The 12,024-nt window shown below is 42.7% G+C and overlaps 1 protein-coding gene across 1 annotated transcript in view; it reads right to left on the bottom strand.

Moving 5' to 3' along the window:
• LOC111960893 (collagen alpha-1(V) chain-like) overlaps positions 1–11,583 on the bottom strand; it is a 198,533-nt gene extending 186,950 nt beyond the window's left edge. Inside the window, exon 1 of the mRNA XM_070442065.1 lies at positions 11,172–11,583. Coding sequence (XP_070298166.1) covers positions 11,172–11,271 — 100 coding nt within the window. The 5' untranslated portion in view covers positions 11,272–11,583. The remainder of the gene's footprint in view (positions 1–11,171) is intronic.
• Between the last annotated feature and the right edge of the window lie 441 nt (positions 11,584–12,024).

Below are 12,024 nucleotides of genomic sequence, written 5' to 3'. Positions count from 1 at the left end.
ACACACACACACACACACACACACACACACACACACACACACACACAGCAGAACAGACAGTACTTTCCAATGGCTATCGGACTTTTGGATCTCAACTGTCTGGCTGCTGCTAGAATGACCCACTTTGAACCAATTACGTAAATTGCTTGGACTTTTGTGGAAATGATGAGAATCGAACCTGAGCTGTTTTCTTTCAAATGCAGGAATGAGTTGAAAGTAGAATGCATCCCTTTATTCACAGACACAAACTATAATTCCATGGCATCACCAGTGAACTCAAGAAAGCTTTGCCAGAAAAGTTGTCGCTCAGCCACAGAGAAATACTTTATTGTATGCCTCCATCCAAATTCAACATGACAACCAAAATGATAACAAACAAATTACTCATGAAAATAAACTTCAAGCCATTGCCTTAGAAACATGAAAAGCTATATCTAATTATTAGCTACAATATTTTCTGGAAGCAAAAACACATGAATCATTGAGAGATTTAAGGAACAGCCTCCAGTGATTTGATAAACATGATATGTTCTTGGTTAGGGGATGTGATTTAGAAAACCCTCTTGCTTTGGGTTTATTATTTTTGAGGAAAGGAACTATATTGATGTTATAAATCAACTTGTGTTGCTCAGAAAAAAATTGCCTTCTGTTCTTGAAGGAGAAATGAATAGTGGTAATACACCAACCATGTTGCTATGGGCTCCAATGACCAGTCAAACACCATGCAGTCAGACTTGTACACAGACGAAACTTGCCAGGAGATCCAACCTCCTGTGAAAAATCTTTGGAACTTGCTTCCAATGTCTCCATGGCAACCAATTCCTGTCCCAGTTTTGAGTGTGTGGAGGATTGGTTGTCCTGCCCTGGCCTGATACTACCACTGACATTATAGGAGGAGACATAGAGCCCACCTGCCAGGGGGTGAAGGAGCACACAGACTCCCCTTTCACCTCATTCTCAAATAGAAAAGATTCCCACACTGTAAATGTACCATTCTGTATTGTTCAACCTCATTTTGTTCCATCTATAGCAGCTCTGTAAGCAGGCGTAATTCCCTCTGTGGTTGCTGTCCTGCCCTAGGTCCGTGCAAACTAACTGTAGTGAAGCTGAATGAGCAGATGTTTTTTCTCTATGTCTGTCTGTCTGTCTGTCTCTCTTTCATACAGTCTTTCCAACCACATCATCAACCCCCCCCCCCCCCCCTGCACCAGTTTTCTCACCTAATAAAGAAAAATAGAATGGCTCCAACTGAAGTAGTGAGGTTTCTGCAGTGGGGTTAGCTACCAGGGAAGATAATCATGCGATTTCCCCCTAAAATGCTTCATTCAGTAGTTCTGCTGCCCAGGCTGTGGCTAGGATTGAGGCCAGGGCTGACTGGGGATGGGGATTGGGGTTGGAAAGGATGACTCATAGCATTGCTTTCCATGCTCAATCATTATAATAGCCCTTAATAGAGAACAGTACTGCTATCCTGGAGAGCTGAATAGTGAATACCCAATGATTTTGGCTGGAAAAGAGCTACAGTGAGAAGTAGGCCTATACCACTTATGGTCTTACAGTGTATACAGCACAGATGGTGAGTGAAAACAGGCATAGGCCCTGACACCACTCTACCAACTGCAAGAAATGGGTGGCAGGTAGCCTAGCGGTTAACAGCGGTGAGCCAGTAACCAGAAGTTGCTTGTTCAAATCCCCAAGCCAACTAGGTGAAATATATGTCGATAAGCCCTTGAGCAAGGCACTTAACCATAATTTATCCTGTAAGGTGCTCTAGATAACAATGACTAAAATGGAAAAGACTGGCATGGTACCACATCTGTTGAAAGACCCACTATTGAAAAAACTAAAATCCCTACAACCATTACTGGGGCATTTGGGAATTAAACCCACAGCATCTTGACTTAATTATCTGAAAGGACTCAACTTTTCACTATGAAATCAAGATAATACCCTATTTTCTCCTTTTCAATAGAGGATCATGTCCAAGCCTGAACATAGTCTCCTGTCAAATCACTGTCCTGGAAAACCTGGCTCTACAGCTTCTGTGGGAAGACGGCCAATAAGATGCCCCATGGTCCTTTGGAGCAGTCTCCTTATGAACTCTTCAGAGAACAGTGTTTCCCTGTCCCTAACACGACACAAAAATATTTATGACATGAGTGGCATACAAAGGATCTCCTTCAATCTGACAGACAGAGTCAAAATTCTGACCTGGAATAATCTTTTATCAGCCATTCCATTCCGTCATCTGCACAGATATAACAAGAAGAGTGTCAGTCTTTGCTGTTGATCAGGCGTTGGATGGAGCTGGTTGGAGGCTAGGGGTCATAAACTAAACCATGAACCGTTCAACGGCCCAGCCAGTTAAAGTTCCACACCATAATGGCTGCATTCACAGTCTGAAGTGGATCATGAGATTGCAGGGTCACTGCTTCTCTCCACAGTCCAGCAAACTCAGATTCCTTTCCCTGCACCACGACGATAGACACACACGCACGCACACACACTCAAAAACAGGGCTTTTCACACCACAGAACCACCACTTATCTGATTGAGTAAAATGCCTCAAAGGATTTCCCATATTGAGCGATAAGAATATGGCCATTGAAAAACTGGAGCAGAAACTGCATTCGCTCAAAAGGGACAAACAATTACTAATAATGATGGGGTTGAGATTGGGGATTGCACTCCGAACTGAACTTTCTCCAATTTGGGTTTCATGGCAGTGTTTTTATTACTTGATTGCAAGGTTGAAATGCCACCAGTATGGTACCTGTGTCTGTGTTTCACCATGTTGCAGCCAGAACAGAACAGTTCCAGAGGTTTCCATTGCAACACCAGGTTTGGAGGCCATAAACATTCTGCATCAGTTACATCAGTCAGTAACAACCTTGCCCTATTCTTCCATAACACACATGAATGACAGGGGGGTAATATGATAAAAAGGTGCATCCAATCTATCATGGAAACTTCCTTTTGTAGAGGAACTGTTCTGACAGTGGGCCGAGAGGATGGAAAACCCCTGTGGCCCAGCTGTGCTTGACCTTTGACCCCCATAGTAAAGTCTACCTTTACACAAAAATAACATTTAAATGACCCAGGCTGCTTTGCATGGCTCCAAACTTAGCTGCTATGAAACTCACACCATCACTAAAACATCTGACCAAAACTCACCTAATGGGACGCAGCTATTTTTCCAGCGAAAAGCCTCAACTCTAAAACCAGTGAGGTACTAGAGGTATATCTTTCTTTAGAAAAATTAAACAGTGCTTTATTTCATAGTGCTTTGTTCCACCAGGAGTGGGATAAAAACATCTGGAACATTTTTCCCCCTATTTTTTTAGGATCAGCAGACGCCAGACGGCACAATGGAGCTTATCGGATCCAGATGTTGAACACAGTGAAACAACAAGTGTTTCTTTCTTATAATCCTATTTTTATATAAAAAACTAAATGGATAAAAACTAAATGTCAAACATTAGAGAAACTCCATGAATCTTAAAATCACAAAGACTCCATTACCCATAGTCCTTTTCAGGCTGAAAACAACAAGCACTGTAGTCAACGTTTACATATCGAGTAGTCGTTGGCTTCGGCCCCAATCCACCCACGTTTTCATTTTACCCAGGTATTCAAGGAATGTTATTCAAGTATTTTTGATGAATAAAGCAGTTTGACATGCCTAGGGGAATGTTCCTATTGACACAGATCATTCAAAAACCTTTTCTTAATGAATGATAACAAACCAGGAGAAACATGTTGAAGCTTTGAGAAAAGTTCCCATTGATTCCGGTGGGCGACTTGGTGGAAACAGTGTTCTGTTCTTCTCTTTAATCTGTTTGCCCCATACAAAAATAAACATTTTGGGAGCAAAGCCTAGCCTCTGAGAAGCAGCCACATGGCTAATACAACAACAACTTTCACAAGAAAGCAAAATAAAGCTGCCCTCATCAAGGTCAGGGAATAAAGCTCTTTAAAACAAGCATTGTTAAGCGAGAGATCTAGATAGACCCAGATATCTGCACTTTGGCAGAAAAATATCAGTTTTCTTAAAGTCAGTTATTTATCATCCATGTTTAACCATTAAATCACATTCGGTCATCTTTGGTTTTAGTTCTTGAAGATGTCATCAAAGCCAGAATGAAGAATGGGCATGGTGTTCCAAAGGAAAGCATTCCAGACTTTTTTGTGTCAGGAAATCATGTCACGCAAGTTTGACAAGGTACCCACAATGCACCTCTCTCTCTTTCTCTGTCCCTCCTGTCCTGAACAGCCAGTGACTCACCAGGGGTGAGATTGAGATTGAGAGAATGCCAAGAGATTGCATAATCGGTCAACCTCTAGCAAAAACCATCAAGCGCTGTAAGTACAGGGAGTGAACATTTAATTAGCACGGACATGGAACAGGACAGCAGTGTCTGGACATGAACACATAACGACATTAATGCAGACACAGTGAACAAACGGGGAAGCAGACAGTTATAGACCGGGAAATCAACAAAGGGAAGGAGTCCAGGTGAGTCCAATGAGCACTGCTGCGCGTAATGATGTTGACAGGTGTGCGTAAATAAGGACAGCCTGGCGCCCTCGAGCGCCAAAGAGGGAGAGCGGGAGCAGGCGTGACAGTACCCCCATAGGGGGCGCCACCTGGCGTCCCACCTGGGCGAGCCTAACGGGCTGACCGAGACATGGGCGCTGGACAAGCCAGCTGGGGCGTAGAAGCCCGACGACCCGGCAGAGGCGTGGGAGCCTAGCGAGCCAGCTCAGGCGTGGGAGCCTGATGGGCCGGCTGAAGCATGACGTGGGGTGGGCGCCTACCGAGCCCACCGAGGCAAGACGACCTCTCGAGCCAGCTAAGGCGTGGAAGCCCGATGAGCTAGCTGAGGCACCCCCGGTTCCCTCGGTGATAGCACACAGACCCGACGTCACCAACCAAAACTACCTGATGCTTCATTTAGTGGTGTCTGCATTCTGTAAGGGTCGACGCTGGAGACGAGAAGGAAGTACAGGGAGTGATCATTTAATCAGCACGGACATGGAACAGGACAGGACAGCGTATGGACATAAAGACATAACGACATTAATGCAGACACAGGGAACAAACGGGGAAGCAGACAGTTATAGACCGGGCAATCAACAAAGGGAAGTAGTCCAGGTGAGTCCAATGAGCACTGCTGCGGGTAATGATGGTGACAGGTGTGCATAATGTAGGACAGCCTGGTGCCAGAGAGGGAGAGCGGGAGCAGACGTGACAAAGCACTATGATGAAACTGGCTCTCATGAGGACTGCCACAGGAAAGGAAAACCAAGAGTTACCTCTGCTGCAGAGGATAAGTTCATTAGAGTTACCAGCCTCAGAAATTGTAGCCCAAATAAATGCTTCACAGAGTTCAAGTAACATACACATTTCAACATTAAAAACTTCTTGCCGCACGGATCCCTTTAGCAGGATCATTTTCGTAAACAACCTCTGAATTGCAGAGCGCCAATTTCTTTTTAAAAAGTAAAAAATATTTATAATCATGAAATCACAAGTGAAATATACCAAAACACAGCTTAGCTTGTTGTTAATCCACCTATCGTGTCAGATTTTGAAAATATGCTTTACAGCGAAAGCAATCCAAGCGTTTGTGAGTTTATCAATCACTAGACAAAACAGTAAGAACAGCTAGCCCCAAATTAGCATGGTCACGAAAGTCAGAAAAGCAATAAAATGAATCGCTTACCTTTGATCATCTTCGGATGTTTGCACTCACGAGACTCCCAGTTACACAATAAATGTTATTTTTGTTCGATAAAGATTAGTTTTATAACCAAAAAACGCCATTTGGTTTGCGCGTTATGTTCAGAAAACCACAGGCTCGTTCCGGTCCTGAAAGGCAGACGAAAATTCCAAAAAGTACCCGTAATGTTCGTAGAAACATGTCAAAGTTTTTTATTATTAATCCTCAAGTTGTTTTTAACATACATAATCGATAATATATCAACTGGACGGTAACCTATTCAATACTATAGAGAAAGAAAATGTCGAGCTACATCTCTCGCGCGCAGGAACTAATCAAAGGACACCTGACGCGTTTTGAAAAATCTCGCTAATTTTTCAAATTAAAAGCTTGAAACTATGTCTAAAGCCTGGTCACAGCCTGAGGAAGCCATTGGAAAAMGAATCTGGTTGATACCCCTTTAAATGGAGGAGAGGCAGGCAACGGAACAGGGATTCTTCCAAATAAAAGGCACTCCGGGTTGGATTTCCTCAGGTTTTCGCCTGCAAAATCAGTTCTGTTATACTCACAGACAATATTTTGACAGTTTTGGAAACTTTAGAGTGTTTTCTATCATAATCTGTCAATTATATGCATATTCTAGTATCTGGACCTGAGAAATAGTCCGTTTACCTTGGGAACGTTATTTTTCCAAACATAAAAATTCTGCCCCCTAGCTGAAAGAACAACTGTTCAGAGGAGACTGCATGAATCAGGCCTTCAGGATCAAATTGCTGCAAAGAAACCACTACTAAAGGACACCAATAAGAAGAAGAGACTTGCTTGGGCCAAGAAACATGAGCAATGAACATTAGACCGATGGAAATCTGTCCATTGGTCTGATGGTTCCAACCGCCATATCTTTGTGAGACGCAGGATAGGTGAACAGATGATCTCTGCATGTGTGGTTCCCACGGTGAAGCATGGAGGAAGAGGTGTGATGGTGTGGGGTGCTTTGCTGGTGACACTGACAGGGATTTATTTAGAATTCAAGGCACACTTAACCAGCTTGGCTACCACAGAATTCTGCAGCGATACGCCATCCCATCTGGTTTACGCTTAGTGGGACTATAATTTGTTTTTCAACTGGACAATGACCCAACACACCTCCGGAATGTATAAGGGCTATTTGACCAAGAGCAGCCAACAAGTGCTCAGCATATGTGGGAACTCATTCAAGACTGTTGGAAAAGCATTCCGGGTGAAGCTGGTTAAAAGAATGCCAAGAGTGTGCAAAGCTGTCATCAAGGCAAAGGGTGGCTACTTTGAAGGATCTAAAATATCAAATATATTTTGATTTGTTTAACGCTTTTTTGGTTACTACATGATTCCATATGTGTTATTTCATCGTTTTAATGTCTGTAGAAAATGTTTAAAATTAAGAAAAACCCTTGAATGAGTAGGTGTATCCAAACTTCTGATTGGTCCTGTAGGTGAAGTCTAGCCTGGTCCCAAATATGTTTGTGCTGTTTTGCCAACTCCTAAGGCCATGAGTTGGCAAGACTGCTCTTAAACGCTAGTAAAACCAAATGCATGCTTTTCAACCGTTTGCTGCCCGCACCCGCCCGCCCGACTAGCATCACTACTCTGGACAGTTCTGACCTAGAATACGTGGACAACTACAAATACCTAGGTGTCTGGCTAGACTGTAAACTCTCCTTCCAGACTCATATCAAACATCTCCAATCCAAAATCAAATCTAGAATCGGCTTTCTATTTCGCAAAACAAAGCTTCCTTCACTCACGCTACCAAACTTACCCTAGTAAAACTGACTATCCTACTGATCCTCGACTTCGGCGATGTCATCTACAAAATAGTCTTTCACAGTGCCATATGTTTTGTTACCAAAGCGCCTTTCTTTTTTTCTATTGTGTTATTGATTATACGCTTGTTTATTCCATGTGTAACTCTGTGTGGTTGTTTCTGTCGCACTGCTTTGCTTTATCTTGGCCAGGTCGCAGTTGTAAATGAGAACTTGTTCTCAAATAGCCTACCTGGTTAAATAAGGTGAAATAATGTTTTTTTGTTGTTGTTTTTTTATATGGTAGAGTGGCCAGACGGGAATCCACTCCTCAGTAAAAGGCACATGACAGCCCATTTGAAGTTTGCCAACAGGCACCTAAAGATTCTCAAACCATGAGAAACAAGATTCTATGGTCTGATGAAACCAAGATTGAACTCTTTGGCCTGAATGCCAAGCATTACGTCTGGAGGAAACCAGGCACCATCCCTACAGTGATGGCAGCATCATGCTGTGTGGCTGTTTTTCAGCGGCAGGGACTGGGAGACTAGTCGAGGCAAAGATGAACGGAGCAAAGTACAGAGGGATCCTTGATGAAAACCTGCTCCAGAGTGCTCAGGACCTCAGACTGGGGCAAAGGTTCACCTTCCAACAGGACAACAACCCTAAGCACACAACCAAGACAACGCAGGAGTGGCTCCAGGACATGTCTCTGAATATTCTTTGAGTGGCCCAGCCAGAGCCCGGACTTGAACCCGATCGAAAATCTCTGGATAGACCTGAAAATAGCTGTGCAGCAACGCTCCCCATCCAACCTAACAGAGCTTGAGAGGATCTGCAGCTTGGCACATCTACAATATAGATGTGCCAAGCTTGTAGCGTCATACCCAAGAAGACTCGATGCTGTAATCGCTGCCAAAGGTGCTTCAACAAAGTATTGAGTTAAAGGTCTGAATACTTATGTAAATGTACTATAAAAATATAAAAAATATTTAAACGAGCAAAAATGTCTAAAAATCTATTTTTCTTTTGTCATTATGGGGTATTGTGTATAGATCGATGAGGGAAACAATGTTTTTTAATCCATTTTATAATAAGGCTGTAACGTAACAAAATTTGGAAAAGGTCAAGGGGTCTGAATACTTTCCGGAGGCACTGTATCCTAAACTGTTGACCAGGTTACTTAACTTGGTGAAATGCTATGCATTTTTCAGTCAAAAGTTATTTTTGATAATATAGCTAGAAATATGTATTATGCTTATTTCCTGTCAAATAAATATTTCCATGATTGATGATTTGATTGTTGTAACACTGCTTAGGTTGACATTGGCAACAATAGGAATGTAATAAACCTCTTGCTAGCCAATACCAATTCATAAACTCCACTCGTACTGGCATGCGTCCTGGTTTCAGGAAGTGTTGCAGCATCACAGATGATCATTTAACAAGTCTCTGGTTGTTTTCTGTTGGTCTTTAAGAGCTGATTGAAGGCAGCAGCATCATAGTGAGTTGTCCCACGCCCTTCAGTCCTAGTTAAACTCCAGTCCAACTCTCCACATCATCTGGCATGACTGAGAACTGGGTCTGTCAATCACATACGAGCAATTACAAGACCACACCCCCTGGATGTTTTAACCTTTATTTTACCAGGTTGCATTGAGATCAGAATACCAATTTTTCAAGGGAGACGTGTCCATTTCTCCCATAGGGAAGAAAGTTCAAAGCCAAGGGGCCATAGTCAATAATCAATCAAAGTCTGCATTCAGGATTCACATGAATATGTAATTGTTTCAATCATTAGCACACGACTCAGACTCGTCTGTGCAGGCCCATGCAATTTAGATTGATTGGAAATCCTATTGTGTTACCAAATTACAGTCAAAGGGAATTTAATCCAGTCCAGATCTCTAGATCTCCACCTCTCATGTTGAGGTATGTGGAAGGAACAGACCAGGCCATATGTTAATCTAACAGCCTTTTAGCGAGTGGAGGCTGCCGAGGGAAGGACAGCTCATAATAATGGCTGGAATATAAGTCAATGGAATGGTATCAAACATGTGGTTTCCATTGGTTAATACCATTCCATTGACTCCATTCCAGCCATTACTATGAGCTGTCCTCCCCTCAGCAGCCTCCACTGCTTTTAACTGACTGACTGGATTTCTGACTGGCTGAGAGCTCCACAGTAGCCAGCATTCAAGCTGCGGGCCACCTACCATGCAGGCCAGTGAGCTAATAATATATGTAGGATACTAGGCCTGACTCAAATTCCCCACATCACCCACCAATGCTCCTGTCCACACCATGAACCACTTTCCTTCATCTAGCAACATGTAACTCACACAATTCATTTCCAAAAGTGATTTGAGTTCCAATAAAGGTGTTGGAAAGTAGAGTAAAAGAGCCTGATTGCAAAACCACAGAGTTTGAGCAGTTCCCTAGGCACACCCTTTAAAAAAGCTTTGGTTACAGGTGATCACTAAAAAACCTTGTTTTCTCATCATAGAGTGCATATAAAACAGACAGCTGGAGGATAGCAAGACAAATGTTTATGGGATAGTTTAAAAATAACCTTGAAGACGATTTCACAGAGACATTACACTCTTTTATTGAGCATTTGTTGTATGTCCGTGCGCATCCCTGCCCACAATGAGATGCCAAGCGTCGGCTCCACGCTGCCACTTCAGACCGACGGCCACGCCCTCTCACGAGAGCTGCGCTCCATTCGGTTTCTCATTAAAGAAATAGCCCTTTGAACTTTAAAGTCAACTGTTTCATATGTGAATATGGAGCACATTAAGCTCATGGATGTACTTGTCATCAAGTCTAAAGCGCAAAAGCTTGCCAAATATGAAACCCTCAAGAAATTACTATATATTTTATTTCATATCCACAATGCTGCATAAAAGTTTTTTTCAGTTAGACTATGAAAATACATTTCCATTAAGTATGCCTAAAGAAGAAATAGTCTACAATGTATCGACAAGAGGGAAGAAAGGTCAAATGATTTTCCTACAGGCTATAAAAGGTGAGCTTGGTTTCCAGGTTGATCAATTCAACACTAGGAATAAAAAGTAAACTCTATATCTTTACAGTAGTCCTATCATCCAGCATAGCAATGTGTAGCCTATGTGCGCACAGCACAATACATCTTAAAGACTTAAAGACTCTAATAATATATGCTAAATGATGTGCATCAGAAGAGGCTCTATAGATGGCGCAGGAGGACCCCATCTTTCAGAGTGCACAAATCCATCGCTGGAGGCAGAGAAGGTAATCTGAAGAGTTTCTGGAAAAGTTTCTGGAAAAATAGTTATCTTTGGCGCTGCAAGTACTCTATGCAGCGGGCTCTAACCAAATCGATAGACTTTATCAACACACTGAGCAATACAGTACAAAGTATACGAACAAGCACCAATGCCATTCTTTAAAAAGCCTTGACTGGGCCTGCGGTCATTTCAGCTTATGACACCAATATGAATGTGGACCACATTCCAGTAACCAGACAATTAAATCATGGTTTAAAAGAGGGGCGTAGAATTGACGTTGCACAATGGTATGTATGATACGGACTTGTTGCACATGAGAACATATCACTGTCTAAAGAACAGACGGACACAATAGTGCGCAGCAGCAATAGACTGCAATAGAGGATGTGGTATCTTACCTGAACTGGCTTGTGATGTGACAAAAAGTAGAAGTATCGCTAAAGTGATTTGCGAGTACTTTATCCTCCGTTTTACTTTCCATCTTATATGTGTATCCATGGTCGCCAGTAACGTCCACGACAAAAGTGGGTTAACTTTTTAAGAGCAACTGAAAAAATACTTGTGACAACTTCTGATTAGGAGAGAACTGGTAGCCAAAGGTCCCAGAGAAAGAGAGAAGGGGAAAATAGCGTTATTTTCTCAAGCAGCCATACGTTTTGGAGTGTGGATTCATCCAGCTAGTGTGACGGATGGGACACCCTCTCTCGCGCACTCGTCCTCTCCACTCCTCTTCTCGCTCCTCTGAAAAGGCTACCCTGCGCTGCTGAGCCTCCGATCAGAAGTGTTGCCCCCTCTCTCAGTCGTCACTGGAGCCCTGGGAAGTAATTTAGAGGGTAAAAAGGTCCCCTAGCAGGCTGTCAGTCAGGTTGCAGACAGGACAGGAAAGCAAATCAGAGGGCTCGACTTATAGAACAGGCCTTACAATTGGCTGTGGAATGGAGGAAAAGTTTAGTGAAACGCCCACTCTCGGTGTGCTGAAGTTTTTGCCTCCCGCAGGGCAATCCTTTCTTTAACAACAAAATCCGCTATGAAAAGGGGCGTTAAAGCGGGAGAGAAAAACGTTTTGGACAAGAACAGACAGATAGTTCAACAAGACTTCTAAAGATAAATGTTGTTTTCATATCCAATACATTACTTTCCATTACACCAAATGAAAAGCTATTCTAATAATTTGAATAATAAATGAGAGAATTTGAGCAGTGGACACACTGAAATAGAAACTGTGTCGTTCCACCAATTGGTTGAGAAGTA

This window comes from Salvelinus sp. IW2-2015, linkage group LG4q.1:29 (assembly GCF_002910315.2).
Source record: "Salvelinus sp. IW2-2015 linkage group LG4q.1:29, ASM291031v2, whole genome shotgun sequence".
NCBI lineage: Eukaryota > Metazoa > Chordata > Actinopteri > Salmoniformes > Salmonidae > Salvelinus > Salvelinus sp. IW2-2015.
Note: the sequence above shows the minus strand (reverse complement) of the source record. Positions and strands in the feature narration are given on the sequence as shown.